At 36.4% G+C, this 19,425-nt stretch overlaps 2 protein-coding genes across 2 annotated transcripts in view; both read left to right on the top strand.

Annotated features, from left to right (window-relative positions):
- Positions 1 to 19,425, top strand: part of NUDT5 (nudix hydrolase 5) — a 254,472-nt gene that overhangs the window by 72,698 nt on the left and 162,349 nt on the right. The window lies entirely within an intron of this gene.
- The window catches only part of UPF2 (UPF2 regulator of nonsense mediated mRNA decay), a 58,278-nt gene that overhangs the window by 4,858 nt on the left and 33,995 nt on the right, over positions 1 to 19,425 (top strand). The window contains exons 3-8 of the mRNA XM_065653090.1: positions 679 to 1,458; positions 5,675 to 5,835; positions 6,822 to 7,019; positions 7,324 to 7,473; positions 14,123 to 14,226; positions 14,740 to 14,825. Coding sequence (XP_065509162.1) covers positions 679 to 1,458; positions 5,675 to 5,835; positions 6,822 to 7,019; positions 7,324 to 7,473; positions 14,123 to 14,226; positions 14,740 to 14,825 — 1,479 coding nt within the window. The remainder of the gene's footprint in view (positions 1 to 678; positions 1,459 to 5,674; positions 5,836 to 6,821; positions 7,020 to 7,323; positions 7,474 to 14,122; positions 14,227 to 14,739; positions 14,826 to 19,425) is intronic.

Below are 19,425 nucleotides of genomic sequence, written 5' to 3'. Positions count from 1 at the left end.
TTCTTTTGATCGACTGTAGACGTTTGGTACCTGGATGGCAAACATAGAACGTAACCTGTCAGTTTAATATGTGATATTACCAAGATGATGTTTCTTAGTATGTTATCAGAAGCTACTACAGTGTTGAAGATAGCATTTTTAGACCAAGAAAGCCAAGATTCCAGACATTCTTGTATTTGAAATATGTCACTTTTTAAGACTGAGACAATGTCATAGCCCAGTTCTAGCTGGGACAGATGTATTTCACCTATTTAAAATTTTCTCTATAATTTTGGTAGTCTGGGGAAAAAAAGATTTCACTTAACCGTGTAGTGCAGTAACCTGATGAAAGTTGTATTCTTCTGTAAGAACTTCATCTCCACCTGGAGTAAATGAAATTTTATATTTTCTAAGTCTGTTTGGATTAATATGTTCTGCATAGAAATATTTTGAGAAAATTCGTTCTGTAACAAGTAGCACTTGCCTTTTGCAGCATAAAAATTAAAGTGTAATTTATGAAGCAGATGCTTCAGCTTTCTAGGATTAATTTGTTAAATATTTTAAACTAGAGTACTAAGGGGAAATTTGGCTTAGAACTACCGGAGGGTTTCCAACTATGACTTTATTTTTTTTCCCTTTGAACTGTTTGTCTGAAAGTAAGGTTATGTAATGAAAATGACTAATTTTTATTTCTCATAGAGAAAAAGAGGAAGCACATCAGCTCCATCAGGAGGCTTGGGAACGCCATCAGGCGAGAAAAGAGCTTCGCAGCAAAAACCAGAATGCACCAGACAATCGCCCTGAGGAAAACTTCTTCAGCAGACTAGATTCCAGTCTGAAGAAGAACACTGCTTTTGTTAAGAAGCTAAAAACCATTACAGAGCAACAAAGGGACTCCTTGTCCCACGACTTTAATAGCCTGAATTTAAGCAAATACATTGCAGAAGCAGTAGCTTCTATTGTGGAAGCCAAACTGAAAATATCAGATGTGAACTGCGCTGTGCACTTGTGTTCCCTCTTTCACCAGCGCTATGCTGATTTTGCTCCTTTGTTACTTCAGGCTTGGAAAAAACATTTTGAAGCAAGGAAAGAAGAGAAGACTCCCAACATTACCAAGTTGAGAACTGATTTGCGTTTCATTGCAGAATTGACAATAGTTGGAATTTTCACTGACAAGGAAGGTCTGTCTTTAATCTATGAGCAGCTTAAAAATATTATTAACGCTGATCGAGAATCCCACACTCATGTTTCTGTGGTTATCAGCTTTTGTCGGCACTGTGGAGACGACATTGCTGGTTTGGTACCAAGGAAAGTAAAAACTGTTGCAGAGAAGTTTAACTTGAGCTTTCCTCCTAGTGAGATAATTAGCCCAGAGAAACAACAGCCCTTCCAGAATTTGTTGAAAGAATACTTTACGTCTTTGACCAAACACCTGAAAAGGGACCACAGGGAGCTACAAAATATTGAAAGACAAAACAGGTGACATTTAAGTGTTGCTTTTATTTATGAAATGCCAAAGTTTGTTCCAATGTTTGTAAGGAAAGTCTGTTAGCAGTGTGTAGATGATGTGTATTCCGCAATATATCTAAAAAAAAAGTTTGAATACTTAAAAAGCAAAAACCAAACAGACTCTTTGAATATCTTTAAAACAAATGGAGGTTGACCTTTATCTTTAATTCTCTTTATTAGTTTGGTGATGCTCCTTTAGCAGCTTCAGAGTAATGCTTCTTTCCCAGCTGGTACTGTCCTTTTTCAGTTGGCACAAACTGATTTCTTCCTTTCCACCCACATATATCTAACAGAGCATATGCCACAGTGGCTTTGACTTGTTTACTTTTTTTAGTGTACCAGTATGGAGGAAAAATTAGGTTAGATTAATAAGGTATCCCTTACACTTTAATGTGGTCAAATTTTATATATTGTTGGAGGGTACAGACAATTTGATTTAAATCCTACTAAATGTCTATATGAAATACTAATATTGAACAGTATGAATATACACACCTTTAAGATCTGACTAATTTAATTTTACCAGGACCACATTGTTTAATAATTGTTTGCTTTTTAAAGCATCCTGAATTGTCATTATTGGATCCAGCCTAAACCCAACTGCTGGTCTTAAAACACGGTCATTCTTAAATCCTTTTGGAAGCATTCCAAGCAGATAGAAATGAACGTGTTCCTATGTGTAGGCACAGGTTTCAACTAAAGGGCTGAACATCAGTCCGGAGCCAAGTGTGCGCTTGGAATACATTAAAATTTGATGTTCAAAGTTGGATCCATTGTGCTAGTGCATATCGTGCCTTGGTCAGCAAAGTGTTGTGCTTCACAGGATCATAAACTGACTTCTGAGCTACATTATTTCTATAAGTACCTTATTACTTTGAAGTGTGTTATTGACTTAGTTGTTATTTGTTTAAAGTTAACGAATATATATTTTTATACTTTTCACAATGATAATTGGTTATAGGCACATGGGTTTTAGTTGGGATTTCAATGTCTGAGTGATACAAAGTCTGTACTATAGCAAATCAAGTGAAAAACATTTCCAAGTGATATGAAGAATGTTAAGAAACCATGAAGATAAAAGAACAGAAGTGATCTGGGAGAGGGAAATATAATTTAATGTTTATTGCGTAGCTGGGTAAAAGTGACTGGATAAACCCCTGAGCAGCCTGGTCTGACCTCATCCTTGAGCCTGTTTGAGTAGATAAGACCTGAGACCTCCCGGTGCACCTTATCATCTGAACTATCCCTATGAACTTGTGTGCAAAGCTTTGTTTTGGGGAAGGAATGCAAAGAACTATAGTTTATCACTGGATTAAGGTAATTCTATTATTTATTTCTATTTGGACTTTAAGGTGTTTAACTGCTTAATGAACGTTGGGGAAAAAGTTTTGTTAAAGGAACAAGATATCAAAAAAACTTTACTGCCTAATTTTATTTGCTTAGAACGTGTCTGTACCAAAGACAGATGCTTGGCATTTGCACGCTCTGAAAGTGCAAGGCATGAGGTCAGAGACGCTTGCCTAGTGGGAAATCTGAGAGTATTAATAGAAATCTTCCTAAACTATGGATTTTGGGAAAGTGATTACATGGTTGGTTTTTTTAAAGCAATAATCCTGTTGGGAAGAACAATCCTCTGTGTATTTGAACCTGATCCACTTTGCTGATAGCAACAGCTTTTTTTCCCGCTGTTATTCCAGAACCAATGAAATGAACAGGGAGAGTGAACCGTTTCCTCATGTGTATCGACAGTGTCCTGTGTTTAGATTATGATACTTTGTCTTGAATTTATCTGTGTTAGAAGAGCGACTGTGAAATAATTTAAGCTGTACCAACTGGTCGAGTTAATTGAAAATTAATATGATAACCTTAACAGTGCTTTAATATTACCAGCTGAATCATGTGGGTAAAATTAAAGCATTATTAGACAGAAGTGTTTCTGCAAGTGGATAATTAGGAAAACTACCTCGAGTTACACTTTGACAATAGGACCTGATGGTTCTTGGTTACTCAGGTAAGGGCACAGCAAAATCTGTGCAGGCTATTGTTGGAAGAAAACAACTTGATTCCAAAATACTAGTGTGAGTTTTTGAAAATGAGCATTAGACATAGAAGAAACTTATTTTGTCTAAATTAAGGATGTTTTTAAGATCTGTTGAACTTGTGGTGCTTCGTAAAATTTGGAAGAGACACAAAGTAAGATAAGTACTGTATGCTGTACTTCTAATTGTATTCAAAACCAAATTGTACTTTTTAAAGTTTGCTTGGTATGCTTTAGCTTGCTCGAATTTGTTAACACTTGTCTTTTGGGAACTGAAAATGAGAACTGAAACCCTTGTACTTTTGTTAAAGCACTTTTTTGTTGTGTTTTTTTTTTTTTAATAATAGCACAGAGCTTCACTGCTCATGTTTTTAACACTGATGATATATTTTAAACTTAAAATACATACCTAATGAATAGCTGCCTTCCTGGGAAGGCTATGAATTGACGCTTAACACATTTCCTGAATCCAACCTGAACTTCTGTACTTTAGAAATTGTCAGTGATTGTTTAATTTAATAGTTTTTCTTGCTCTCCTTTGTAGGAGCAGATAACATGGTTATATAGGTCTGTTTCTGTAAAAGGGACAAGAAATGTAACTTTTACTACTGTTACTGCTTCTTGCCATCCAGGAAGATACCTGTGTCAAGTTTTGGTTCTCAGTAGGCATAAGGGATTTTGTTGCTCACCCTGTCAAGTGTTGTGTACAAACATGACTTGTTTTACAGTTACCAATCTCAGCTTTTGTCAGTTCCAGGTTATCCCTCAACTTACATTCCTTAAACTGTTTTATAATTTTTATGCCATAAAATATTGGGTTCTCTTAGCAAGAATGTGATTGTATACTTATTGCTTAATAAAAGTCTAATGATAATGTAATGATACAACCATTATGGAATTATGACATATGCACCTTATTTCAAATGTTATTTTCTGATGCTTTGGTCTCCGTGCATGGTGCAGTGTCAGTGGTTACAGCTAGTTCACCAGTGTTACTAGCATTATTCAGGCTACTGTAAAACAAATTGGAAACTTTCTAGGTGAGCTTATTCTGTCAGCTTCCCTTTAAAAGTCCATGTTTGATCTGAGTCTGCTGGTACCTTTGCTGTAATAGGCCTCCAAAGAGCTCTGCTGGCCCAAGGTGTCCCTTACTGGTAAAGACCTGACTGTTCCTTGTCCGTATCAGACCTGTTAATGCAGAGTGGATCATGCACAGATGGCAAAAGGCACTTTTCAGGAGCCCTAGTTGATGGCAAACTAAAACATTTGAATGATCAAACAGTTTATTCTTAGTTAAGCCAAAATAAGGTTGACAGTCTTACATCAGTCATCTGTGGCAAGCTTTGTACTGGCAGAGGTTACCTTGTTCTGTATATTTGGTTCAAACTACTGAAAGTTCTTGGTGTGTTTTTGTTTAAAATCTAAGATGTCCTTAATTGTAGTTTGGTAAGAAAATTGAGTTGTACTGTTCTGCATGTAATCCTGAAATTGCTTTACTGTGCACTCATAAGCAGCAATTACTTTCCTTCAAATGCAAGTTGCTTTTGGCAACAGATTTCCATTTTAAAAATGAGAATTTAAAATAAGTATGGATAGCTTCGTAAAAGAAAACAAAGAACAAGTGAAAAAGCAAAGGTAATTGCTCTTCATTTGGACTAGCAGCCTTGAAATAACTTGGTTTGTTGGAAAATTAGTGGCTTGATTTTAATGTGTAACTTTTTTTGAGCCACCTGGTGATGATTGCCCATTTAATTAGTTGAAGAACTCTGAAATGTATTGTTACATATGCGAAGCAACTTTTTTCCAGCTTTCATGCAAGCTGAACATTTTCATATACTACAAAAAGGCTTGTCTCATAGTGTAGGACTGTTACAGGATAATCATGGCAAAAAAAAATAAGCCTTTTTCTTGGGACATTGAAGCTTGAGCTTCTGTGACTGTACTACCCTCAATGATATTGAAGTTGGTAGTTCAGTTTGGTTGTTGGGAAGAAAGTAGTGGTTTTGCTGTTGTGGTCTAAACTAAAATTCTCACAGCTCCCCTGAAGAGGGAAGGTTAGCTTTGCTTGGAGAAATTGATAGTGGTTCAGCATAACTCAAATATATTTCAAGAAAAAATGTCATCTTACTGTAACTTTGATTTTTGCAGGCGAATTCTTCACTCCAAAGGAGAACTGAGTGAAGATCGACACAAGCAATATGAGGAATTTGCAATGTCATATCAGAAGCTGTTGGCAAATTCTCAATCTCTAGCTGATCTTTTGGATGAAAATATGCCTGACCTTCCCCAAGAGAAACCAACACCTGAGGGTAGGCAATCTGCTGAAGCGAGTAGATGGGATGCTGGATGTCATGGGAAGGCTCCCCAAACTGTCTTACTGATGTGTTTTTCCCATTGATTTATTTTATGTAGGTTTTCCCCCTTAAGGATATTAAAGGATGAATAATACATAGGGGTTTTTTTTATTAAAGTAATTCAATTTAACATGTAACCATAACTATTGTAACTGTGCAGTTATGGTAAATTAAGTAAAATCTCTTTAGATTTGTTTCAGGCATTACAGGAACAGATGGAAAATTGAAATGTTTTATAGCTAATGTAATGCACTTTTTAATGCTTGAACAACTGTTTATGTTAGAGTTTTAAAACCTAATATTGTTAAAAAATGAATTTGAAGTATATTTTGGGTCATGATGTTATGAGCCAGACAAGTCACGAGGTGGCTCTCTGACCTCCTGAGAAGTCCAGCATTTAACTGGCAGAGCTATTCAATGCTGCAATGAAGCTCAAATTTGAGGTTTAGAGATGTTGTTGAAATCATGAGTGGACCTTTTGTCTGAAGTGATCTTGAGCTTAAAGCTGTGTTTCTTGAATACCTCTAAATTTAAAATTATTGCTTTTAAACTTCTGTTCTTAAAAGGCAACAAGGTACAGTTCATCATGTTCAAATCAATTACTTTTTATGCTTATGTGGTTAAAATCTGTAATAGCTTTCCTTTCTAACGCCACACAATGTGCTGCTTGATTTTACTTGTTCTGACTTTCACTCTGATACTGTCTTGTGTTTTCTATCAATGCCAAATTTACAATTTTAAGATAGCTTATCGATATATATGATTGGGTTGTTGAAAGCACTTTAAAGTATACATTGCAATATTTAAGTGAAAACAGTGGTAGTAATAAAGAGGTTAACATGTTTCTAAAAGTATCTCTTTTTTTTAGTCTTTGAAAGTGACCCCCTTTAGAAGGTGAAAAATTTGTGTGAATAACTCTTATGACTTCACTATTTTTGCAGAACATGGACCTGGTATTGATATTTTCACACCAGGAAAGCCTGGAGAATATGACCTGGAGGGGGGTATCTGGGAAGATGAAGATGCTAGAAACTTCTATGAGAATCTCATCGACTTAAAGGCTTTTGTGCCAGCAATTTTATTTAAAGACAATGAAAAATGTTCCCAGAACAAGGATTCCGGCAAAGATGAATCAAGAGGTAGAACGCTTAGATGAGTATTTTTTTAACATATCTTGTCCAACAGATATGCAAATTTGATGTAAGTAGTGAGTCTCTAATTAAATAATTTGTGGTGATCAGGACAGTACATTAGTTTGGATTTTTTTTCTTTTTTTTTTTTTAGGCAAGAAACTGTGGGAAAGGGATCATATCTGGGTTTGGTATTTAAGGAAGAAAAAAACGAAATGCATTTTAATTTGATAGAATATCAATAGTAACGTGAATCTTGCTGTATTCTAATCATGACTGTATTTAATAATTTAATGTTTATAACTTTAAATAGATTCCAAAGATGCCAAGGATAACAAGGAAGCACCTGGGAGTGAGGATTTGGAGTTGGAGCTGGAGAACCTGGATATTAATGATGATCCGCTGGAGTTAGACTGTGGAGATGAGGCAGAAGATCTTACAAAAAAGCTTCTTGATGAGCAAGGTAAAAATAACTTGGTTTTGGAATTCTTTGTGTTTTTCTGATTATGCGTTTGGTTTGGGTTTTTTTTGCCTTGATGGTTTTTAGTCAGTAGATAGAGCGACTACAGGGAGAACTATTTATTTATAAAACTTTAGTAGCTGGAAACAGTTAGAGTTGTCAAAAATCCATTTGTAATGACATTCAGATACAAGTGGAAAGCATTATATGGAGGTTTAGGTAGGGAAAGTTACAGATTCCTTCATACAGCTTTTAAAAATAATTATGAATGCAGTTGTCTGAAAAGTACCTAGAAAGAAGTATGGAGACATACATACATAATTTATTTTTCTCATCAAATGTGGTTAGGGTACTAATGAAATATTTTCTGGTTTTAAGTTCTCTTGAAATCTAAGATTCAGCTCTACCTTTCTGTTTTGTTAATCATTAAAGACTTTTCTTTTGACGTCATGGCTTTACATAGCAGAATCTAAGAATTCTAACCTCTGTGTGTAAAGGGCTACAAATGGCATCAATGAAAATCTAGCTGTGTTAGTTTTACTAGGGAAAATAGCAGCAAAATGTCTAAGATTTTCTTTTTCTTATGAATTACAAGTGTTTCTTTCGGTGATACTGAATAGTGGGAAAAGCAACATCAGGTGTTAAGAGCGAAATTCATAGAGGAGCAGCTGACTTGTTTTCTTTGAGCCCAATTTGTAAGACACGTCGGTTTTGCTGCTTTGGATTTCCAAGGACCAGTGCAGATTCTTTTCTTTCATTTCTGAAGCAGGGAACTTGTTGTGTGTCTATAATATGGGGAAAAAAAAATCACATCTAGAATCCCCTGGCTAGAGATTCTGTGGCTTAAAAGTGAAAATCCTACCTGATGTAGTGAATTTATGATCTCATCATCTTCTTGCTTGAAACTGCACTGGGCTTTAAAAGCTAAGAAGTTAAAACCAAAACTTTGGGCTGTGGAGTTCACATCAAAACAAAGTTCAGGCCCCGGCAAAGACTTCGTGTGGGTGTTTGAAGCGTAGGTTCATCTAACTGAGCTGGTGCATGGATCTGTGGGTTTGTGGGCATGGATCTGTGGGCACTCCTCAAAGTGCCAGTCTCTCAGCTGATAATAGAGATTTTAGGGCATGTGGGTCCTTAAATGGGGTGACTGTCTTGTGTATCTAAAGTTAGTTGGGCTGAAATTAGTCTTGGGACTGTGCTGGTCTGGGATTCCTCACAAATTCAAATAAATTAGCTCTGGATTCAGTCTGTTTCAGACTCCTTCTGAAAGGAAAACTGTCAGGATAATTCTATGTAGTATTTCCTTAGGTTTTTCCTTTCTTTACCCAGACAGGTTGGAAAGAGCCATACCCTCTTGGGAGTAAATTTTCACTTCCATTTATATTCTTCTCTGAGTAGTCATTAGCTCATTAAGGTGGTTGTTAGGTTTTAATTGCGGGACGTTCCCCTTTAGTGAGTTGTTATCCTCCAGTCAGATATATCAAACAGAACAGTGAAGAGCTTAATTCCAGCTGTCTATAAGGGAAGTACATGTAGATGTTCACTTGGCCAAAAAAGGAGAAAAAAGAGCATCTCATTCTGGATTGGTCATAGCCTGCTGGATAGACCAAAACCCACTTTGTAATTAGACGTCTAAAGGAATGTGGATATTTCCTTCTTGTCTTTTTTTGGAGGGATTCTTGACTTGATAGGAGGATGAAGTTTATTCCAAATAAAAAGACAAAGCCTAATAACATGAGTGAGATTCTGTAGATGTGAGGGAGGGATAACGGAATGCGAGATCAGAAACTGGAGATGCAGTCTCTGTAGTTCTAGCTCAGTGGGAGGCAATGCCAGCTGGAGTGTGTACAGTGGCACAGAAGGAACTGATGATCATGCTTCTGATAGTAAAAGGAAGGCAATGCCTGTTTTGTCATAATATAAAGAATATAATATATATTACATAAATATATATAAATATAATTTAAATTATTAACCATCAATACTATTCTGTTTTTAAACTAGCTGTTCATTGAGTATTAAACATACTCCCATCTGAATGGTGGGAGCATATTTGAAGTATGTCAGAATGGGGTTTATTTTTTATCATTAAACAGTCAGCCCTTGGAAAAAGCCTTTTACTTTCCACCTCGTGAAGGTAATGTCGTTTGGCTCACAGTGTAGGCTTTTTCTTAGTAGTGACCTGTTGCTTCATGATTGTCTTTGCTCATTAGTTTACTTTTTGTGAAACATGTAGAAACTTAGTGTCATTGCAAATTCTATACCTTTGTCAAATTTATTTGATACTGACAAGTAACTTAATAAATTAATGAAGGAAATTAAAATAGATATGATTGCCAAATCTTTGTTTTGCTGGAAAACTAGGCTATAAATTAGCAGTGGGTGTTACTTTACATGAAACGCGTAGAGAAACACACTGTTGTTTGTTTTTTTTTGGGGGGAAGGTGTGTGTGTAATTCTGAATACCTCTAGTTGGTAGCACCAGATACACAGAATTAACAACAATCTGGATTTAGATGTTGTTTCAAATTCTTTGATGTGATTCCATGTAGTGAATTGGTAGGGTTGTTATTTGGGGGTTTATTTCAGCCTTTCCCTTAAGTAAAATTCACTTAGGTTTGGAATTAGGAAAATTAGGTGTCTTTTGGCTGCAAAATACAGCTTTAACTATTTTCATATGTACTGAATTTTTGTGCATCAATACTTCAGGTAAGTTAGCAGTAATATTTTGTTCAAATCCAGCAAAGAATAAAACCACTGTATTATGACACTGTTATTGATACAAACGTAAACCAGAGTATTCCTAGGTTGAGATGGGCCTTTAGTATAAAAAGAGAGGATGCATGAGGTATAGCAGGGTCTTGGATCATAGAATCATAAATAGTTTGGGTTGGAAGGGACCTTTAAAGCTCATCTGGTCCCACACCCCTGCAATGAGCAGGAACATCTTCAGCTACATGTTCAGAGCCCCATCCAGCATGATGAAAGGTCCAAGAAGAAGAAAAGTAGCTTTAGTTATTGTGATAATCTGGGGGGGTAGATTTCATTGACAGAGGGAATAAGTAAATTATAGAAGGGAAAATAGGATAAATAGGGTAGACATTCCAGTCAGGCAATGGGTGCTGTGTAGTTTTTGTTACTTCTGCATCTCCTTCTGGTGGTTAGGCTGTCAGTTCTCTTCAGTCTTTTCTCCCCTGCCCAAATACGAGGGAGACAAGGCAGTTTTCCAAAGTGTGTGTTTTTAAAGCAGGTCTGCACTGGTATAGCATCCTTCACAGCATTGCAGTGCCTGTTTCTGTACTTTTTTCTTAAACGTTGGAGTCTATAATCAGCTAAGTTTAAGATATTGACGTGTAAAAGGAAAGTTGATTTAGTTGAAGAGGTTTGTTTACCAGGAATTCAGATAATTAATTTTGTTTCTCTATTGTTTTAACTTTGAGTGAATCTTAATTTTCTTATTTTCAATATGCTCAGGGAAGAGAGAGGGAGCAGATAGCACCGGAGCTGAAAATAGTGACGGAAAACATGCTGAAAGAAGTGAGTTTTGAGGTTGTTTTTAAAAGAGAAGATAAAATGTTAAAAATGAAGCTATGTGAATGGAGACAAAGATGCTAAGTAAGGAGTGACCAAGGTGGAATCCATCAAGGGTACCTGGAGCAGGAGAACCCTTATGTTAATACATAGCGCGAGTTTTTGCGAGGTTGGTCAGCAGCAGAGATGATGTATAGAAGATGAGTATTAAGTCAACCCTGTTAATTTTGCTACACTGTTTAGAGAGCTAACAAAGTTCCTATCAGAAGAGCAGGAATTTAAAAAAGATCTAAAAATTTTCATTAAAAAAATATTTTTCTGGACTTGAATGACATGTGAGACTATATTCTGAACACTTTCCTCAGTGAGGCTTTGATTCAATAAGATATTTAACATCATGTTTATGTCTAAGTGCTGTGCAGGGAGGGGGATCCAGCCAACAGTTTGCTCACAATATTGATTTGTACCATCTGAACGTGAGGGCACCTGCATGATTGAATTAATTACAGCAGCTCATCTCACAGCGGAATAGCTGCTGGCGTTACAAAAACACTTCTGTTATTTCCGTCATCTGGGTGATACTCTACAAAGTGGACTGAAGCTTTCAGGCAGAGTGGAGTTTCTGAGAGAGAGCCCTCTGTAAGTTTACAGTTTTGTAAAAATTAAAAAAATAATGTTAACAATAATGGAGCCAGGGCCTTCTCAGAAAATACATGTGTAGGAATGGGGAAGGCAAATAGCTGTTCTTACTGAAGCAGAAGCTGTTTTGGCACCAATTGTTGCAGGAAAACAACTTCAGGAAGTCCTTAGGGTCTCCTCATACTTTCTCCCTGAAAATTGCAGAATTGCATGCATTTCTGGTTAAATATAAAGGTATTCAAAAAGGAAAAATATTCTTTCAATGTCTACAATGATCTCACTGCATTATTTGATCTGCACTTGGATAGACTATTACAAATATTCTAACTGTAATTGTTAGACATTACTACTTGTATTAAAATTTTAGAAAGAGGGTAGTGCAGTTTTAAAGTGTGGTGATGATGAAGTCAAGAGGATCAAAGTGAAAAGCAAGAAATTAACTACTTTTTGCATGAATTGCACACTTAGAATTGTTGTCTGCCTTAGAGAAGGAAACTCTGTCCATTTGATTTCCTGTCACTATAAAATTCTTAATTTTCTTTAAGTCCCAAACCTGCTTCAGGTACTGCAAAAAACCCTTTCAATTTCTAAAGGATCCACATACTGTGATGAGAAATAAATACCTAGAAACACAATGTGAAAATATCTGTAACTCTCCAGTGAGGGAGAGGAGATATATTTGGGAAATGTTGAAATTGAATGGGATAGCAGGGCCTCTTGAAGGATTGTCTTGAAAAGTGACTGAATTGTCAAATGTTTATGTTTTTTTAATTTATTTTGAGAACATTGAGTCAGTTTGAATAGAACACTGAGGTGAGACAACCAATGGCTGTAAGGGAAAAGGGAAAATGAAAGGGGGCAGGAAAGTGTGGCTGTATATTCTAAAACGGAAAAATGCATTAAACCAAGATTTATTAGCAAAAATTTGTCTGGGTTGAGCTACTGCATGCATCCTAGTGAACTCTGAATTTGAGCATATGGGCGATGAGGGAGTCAGGGTTCCTTAAACTGTATGGTCCTCTTTTGTCTGAGGCTGGAGCATCCTCCTTTTTTTTTTTTTTTTCCCCCTCCTTTATTAATGAGCCCTTCTCTCTTGTTCTTCTGACTTGTAGTTGCCTGTGTGAGAGGAGGTGATGTCATCTGCTTTAATCTCTAGCATCTTCAAGATGGGAAAATCCCATTAAAAAAACCCAAGAAGGGAAAAACATCCTGCAGTGTAGGATCTTTGTTTTCTCTTTGCCTTTCACTAACTTGAAAAAGGAGCTTCAGTCTTTTATGCTGGTTGACCTTACTGTGTAGCCTGTAAAGACAAAGTGACTTTACCGAGTTTGGGGTATTTTGTAGTTTATTTGGATGCAATTTCACCACTACCATATTCACCTTTTTCAAGTCTGTGCTGCTTTCAAATACCTCCTGGGTATTCTTGTTACTGCTGAACATCCTCAAACTTGAAAGGAAGCCAAACGTCATGTTCCTTTTTCAGGAAGCGGTGTCCTTTTGTGCTGCTCTGGCCAAGGAAGGGTTCTTTCCAGGTGTTTGTGGTTTTGATTTGGTTGATGCTACAGTGGAAACTAGACTCTTCTCTAGAACTTATTAAAATCTGGAAAACTTTTGAAGCATACCACATGTTTTGCAATTAAAGGGTAAGCTGTAGGGGGATTGGTCTGGTGAGATCTTCATAGTCAATGCCAGAAAATCTGAATTTTAATAGTAGAGTTGTCCTGCAGTCTCGAGTAGTGTTACTGACTCAATTAGTAGATACAGGTCACTGTCACTGCTTCCTGTGGTGCAAATTACATGGGAGCATTTACCTGAAAAACAAGTTGTCACTTGCCTTGCAGTTGCTACCTGATCAACCCTCCATCCTTGTTGCTTTATGGTTCTGTACTCTGGTTTCTGCACAACTGGAGCAACTGAGTTGGTCTCTAGTATCTACAGCCTCAAGTGAAAAGATGTTAGGAACATACTGGATGGAAAAATGGCCTTATGGACATTTTGGATCTAAAAAATCTGTTTTTCTTGAAGGGCAAGCATACATAAAAAATAGAATCCACAACTACATTAAGGTGTTTTCTTGTTGTGTGGGTGTTTTTCCATATTATTTTTCCCCATGTTCAAGCCTTCTTGTGGTCTTCCTTTTATCACCTAAAGAAATTACCATAGTATCCTAAGAATATATGTTTGTTGTTACTCCAGGCAATATAAATTAGGAGATAGGGAACTTCTTGAGTGTGAAGACAAGTTTTAAAGGTGATGATACTTTTGACTTTTGTTGGCATAGACAAACAATGGCTTCTTTTGCATTAAAAACCAAAATTTTGTATTAATATTTATATATTTTTTTAATGTATGGATGAATTTTTAACAAATAAAATAAAAATAAATAAACATTACAAATGCACTGTGTTTGAGGAATGTGATTGTAAATGGTTATATTTCATAGCTAAAAGATGTGTGCTGCTTGTTTGTTTCACTCTGTTAGAACAAGAGGATGAAGAAGCCAGTACTGGATCTCATTTGAAACTTATAGTAGATGCTTTTCTTCAGCAGCTTCCAAATTGTGTCAACAGAGACCTCATAGACAAGGTACAGTCATAAGTTTTTTTCTTTTCCACTCTTAAAAGCTATAATGCTGGATCGGAATGATCAAAAATAAAGATTTGAAGCTTTGGAGTCTAGGAGAATCTGAATTCATTTTTAACCTGGAGGGGAAATAGTGTTTTTTCTCTCACTTAACCATTGCCTGTATACCATGTGATATTGGTTTTGTATGCCCGTTCTCTTATGTATTACTTTGTTTTAGAAGTAGACTTGTTTTTTTCTTTTTCTTCTCGTCACTCCCTGACAAGTTACTCTCTGTCTTCCTAAAGCTGCTTTGTTCCTCATGTTGATCCAAAGAATCATGTAACCAGGTGTGTTTTCTAGCTATATGAATTCTAGACAAAAATGAAGATTTTTTTCTTTATGATTGTTTTTAGAGCAGCTGCATGTGACAGGAATACCTCTGTAAAAGATGCTTTTGAGAAGCAAGTTGTATTGCTTTAAATAAAAAACTGCTGCGTTGAAGGTGAAGTATTATATTGACTTTTCTCTTTGTAGGCAGCAATGGATTTTTGCATGAATATGAATACAAAAGCTAACAGAAGGAAACTAGTACGAGCACTTTTCATAGTTCCTAGACAAAGGTAAGAGCTGAACAGGAACAAGCTGCATCCACTCTTTGGTTATTTAACTTAACATATGTATATATATTTTTTGTCTGTTTAAAGTACTGAAGACCAATGCATGTTACAAGTTGCATTTGTTTATTCCTGATGTGCATGTCTAGAGTGGTTTATGCTAGAGCACCAAAGAAATATTTAGGATTAACGATCAAGCAATTCAGCACAATATTTGGCCATATTGTTGTAAATTTTTTTAATAACTAGTTTCTCTTTTCTGGTACTTGCGTGTCCATAGTGGATCTTTTTGTGACTTTTTTAAACCATGAAAACAACAGAAAAACCTACATTCTATCGAAAAAGGAGCATATATTTCATTCAGGAAAACTTATGCTTTTTACATAAGAACCTAGGAATGGTTAGAGCACAATGTAGCATAGGAAGGAGGATTTCTTGTGATATGTTAATTCTGATGTAGTACATAGCCATGGAACAGAGCTGGTTCTAGGTCGACCAGTTTAGAGAAAACAAGGATAAGGCTTTGAGCCTGGCTTCTTCCGTCTGCTTGTCCATATAGAGTTTTCCTATTTCTCCGTGTCTCTCTCTTTGTGTAAGAGAGGTCCTTGTACTTCCAGGAGCCTTGCTTACAGAAATTATTGCAAATACTGAGATAAAAGTTAAATTCATTGGAAGAATAATATATTTCTGTGCTCTCTAGTAAACTTGTACCTTAAATAGGTGAAATTATGAAGGAGTCACTTTTCTTGCTCCGCCTTGCCCTGTTTCTCCCGAGAGGTTGTTTTGATGCTGCTTTTAGTTTCATATGTTTCATCATCATCTTGGATTTCCTGTTAAGGGTTCACACCACTTTGATTCCATTCCCTTTTGACACTGGAGGAAAACATGGGTTTGGGTGTCTGTTTTGTCTGAAGACTGGCATAGACTACTGCTTTGGATAAACAAGACTTAGTTCTTGCATCATGTTTTCAAGCTTAATTCTAGCCTATTTCTGCATCCTGTCCGCTGTGCTAATAACCCTACACTCTTAGCTGTACGTAAACCAATGGTTTGTTTGCTGGCTGTACGCATTAACCTGATTTTATCTTGATATTAGGTAGCAATTAGAAGTACACATAATCTCTCATTCTTCTATGTATTCTTTTATCTAAAAAATTTAATTTTGAGACCTCACTCTTTGGAGACTTTGCGGCCTTTGTCAGTAATTCGTATTTCAGTCACAGACACTTATTCGAGTATCTTCTGGGTTAGATGTATCAAGGTGCTGTTCAGCCCAGATTTGTGGTGTGGAGGAAATAACATTTCTGTCAGGCTGCTGGTGATCATAAGATGCATTCAAAACACAATTTGAGAACTTTTTCCCTCAACCTAGACCATCTACAGTGATGTAAATCAGCAGGATGACTTAGAATTTTTGTCTTCAGCTCTGCCATAATAGAGACTTTTCCATGTTTGTGTGCAAATGGAAATGGCTTGTTGCCTGGTCTGTGAACATACAGTAATATTTGTACCACTGCCCTGTGTTTCTTCCTGGTGCTGTAGATTCCAGATTGCTCATTTTGTTCGTTAAGTCTTGGAAGCTCTTTGAAGATGGATGATTTTCTTTGCATAATGCACCGAAGTATGCTAGATGATAATGGCCTGAACGAACTTGTTGATGTTAGGCAAAGCAAAAGAGGTAGTTTCAGACAAGAACAACGTGATGGCTTGTAAATTCAGCAGTGTGGTTTCACAGATACCATGCAAGCAAAAGTTAAATTCCTAGTGTATTGTGACATTTAAAAAAGGAGATGTGCTTTTGATGGTCAGTTGCTAGAAACATGTATAGTCTCCAGATTATCACAGATTCATTGTCTTCCCAACGGTAATTCCATTATCCCACAAATTTGTTTTTAAAATAACAATTTGTTTAAAAAAAATCTTTCTGTAGGAACTTGATAGACTAGTATAGATGGTGTGGTTGGCTCAAGGAGGTGCTATCATAGCATCATAGAAACATTTTCCTTAGAAGAGACCCTTAAGATCATCGAGACCAACTATATCTTTTTGACAGTTCTGTTCTCTAATAGTTGGAGCCGATGCTGAAGTGAATGGCTCACCTGATCACTGTGTTCTTTAATTATAAATATCAATTATACTTAATACTAAGAAATATTAACATTTCATATACAATTATTTATTTTAATACCTCTGCTCTGAGACCTACTGGACTAATGAACACTCCAGCTTCCAGTTGTAAGATCTTAAGCTCAGTTGTATGTATCTGCCTGTTGTTTTGCCTGCGTTACTGATGCCCATTTCTGGGCTGCTAAGGAGAAGAAACAGGATGTTGTGTGAGCTTCTTGCTCTGAACTGCAAACAGCTGCAATGAAAATACCGCCTGAATTGCCCATAGATGCAGACAATTTTAAAGGGCAACCTGTCCTACTATTTAAGTTAGCTTTATTACTGCAGTTGGTAAAGGAACAGTTCTGCTTTCTGTCTTGAAATCAACATTTATAATCCTTCTGGAAAAGCTCCAGATGCGTACATAGCACACAGTACTAAGAGTTGCTATAAAATACTACAAATTAATTTAGAAAATTATTTAATACACTGCTTCAAAGCTTTGTGTATTATGCATTAACAATGTTTTTGCTTCTTGTGTCTCTTCTCTGAGCCATAATGGTCTGTCTTTACCTTCTGTCTTCATTGCATGCTAGTTCTTACTAGCTCCAAGATCCATGGGAGAACAAAGCTTGTTGTGGTTATGTTCTTGAGGAGGTTTTTTGTTAGTTTTTTTTGTGAAAGCTTCAGAGGAACAATGACCTTATAGGATGTAGATAAAGCAGTATATTTTCCAAAAGTGTTTAGTCTCCAAGTGTATCAGATAATGTTATTTAAGCATTGACAGCCATAATAGCGTATTTCAATAACAGAAGAAGTTCTGTTTCTTCTCTTGAGAGATCAGTTTTAGGAGATACGCAGGCACAACAATTTTACCGAGAAAGTACAAAATAGGTTTCGTGTTTGAGGAGTGAAGCAGACACTGTAAAATCAAGGTCATTATGCAGTGTTGCCAGGGAGCTTTCTTGCTCCCACTGGCATTGGATAGATTGTGACAAATGCAGGATTCTTTAAGACAGAAAACTTAATTTGATGAAAAAGGACAGTTTTGCCTCAGCTAACTGTAGATTAGTGTTAGAATACAACATCATTGCACTGCTCTGTTGAATACTTATGAATGGAACACATTTACATTTTCAGCTGTGATTTGAACCCGCAACCCAACAGAACAAAAAGCCTTTAAAAAAGATTTTTGAATGCTAGTATACAAGTGGCTTTCAGATTTACATTGAAGCCTTTTAATTCAGGACTACATATTTTGCCCTAAAGTGACAGTGCAGTGATTTAGCCCATACTGCTCGCAGCTTGAGGGCATTTATGTGTAATTCTTTACTATCTTAACTGAATTATCTTCCTGTGCAGATATACATCATTATGTATGTCTAATTGCACACTGCAATTTTCTTGACATTTGTCTTTTCAACTTAAATAAGAGAAGTTTTGAATCTCTTTTTAGGCCTTAAATTCTAAACAATTCTAGACAAATGCTAAATAGTAGATGGGGCTGTTGTGGCTGCTTGGGTTGGTTTTTTTTTTACCATTCTCATCTATGGTGATTTAAGAGGTTGCAAGTTCACTAGGCAAGAGATCTGTTGTTCATCATATGGAAATTTTTAGCATTATTGTTAGCTATTCTTAATTCAGAAGTTAGTTGCTTCATGAGTGTTAAATAGTTCTGAACATTTTAAGTAAAAAGTGTAAACCTCCTGTATAGCTGCCTTCTTTCAGCTTCTTATTCTGTAAATCCTCAGTAGCGAGAACCTTTTTGTTTAATTGAACTTGGCTTATCAGTGTCTCAGTGGCCTCGTTCACTTGAGAATAAAATCAAGGGATGTGTTTGAGGTTAGTGATGCCATGCTAAGAAACAAAAGCAAAAATTGCTTCTCTGATAGCATGCCAGTTCCTCAGCATCATTCTCTTCCCATGGAGCAGTGTGGGTAGTGGCAGTTGGTTACCTGTTCAGGCCCTATGAATATATCTGGATTATGGTTATGCTTGTGAGGCCAGGAGTTCTTGCTCTGTTGCTTCGTTCTTTAAGATGGCTTTCTGGTAGAATCCCAGTTAATAATTGTACAAAATGCCTCCTTCGTTCTTTCTGGGTATAAAGTTTTGGGTGTACCCATTCTAGAGAGACTGCAATTAGGACTGTGTTTGAGCAAAGTACTTTAATAAACTAACATTTGAAATTCTTAAAAAAAAAGTGCTTTTAGATATTTCACTGAAGTGTGCTGTATGTGATCACGAGATCCAGAGTTAACTAAATTTCAATCCAAGGTATGTGGTCAAAATGACAATAGTCAGAAGTAGTGGGGTTTTTTACTCTGGTAGTTTATATGCAGGGTGTTTAACGTGAGCTTCAGAGAGTAACTGACTCATCCGTAATGCTGGGTCTTGCTTCGTAATGTAGAAGAGCAGGAAGAGAAAGCAATACGGTAGGGTTTTTGGTTAATATCTGCCCCCTTTCTCAAGGGAAGAAATGCTTTTGGGGAAAACAAAAATC

Source organism: Caloenas nicobarica, chromosome 1, assembly GCF_036013445.1.
Source record: "Caloenas nicobarica isolate bCalNic1 chromosome 1, bCalNic1.hap1, whole genome shotgun sequence".
NCBI lineage: Eukaryota > Metazoa > Chordata > Aves > Columbiformes > Columbidae > Caloenas > Caloenas nicobarica.
This window is presented reverse-complemented; position numbering and strand designations above follow the sequence as displayed.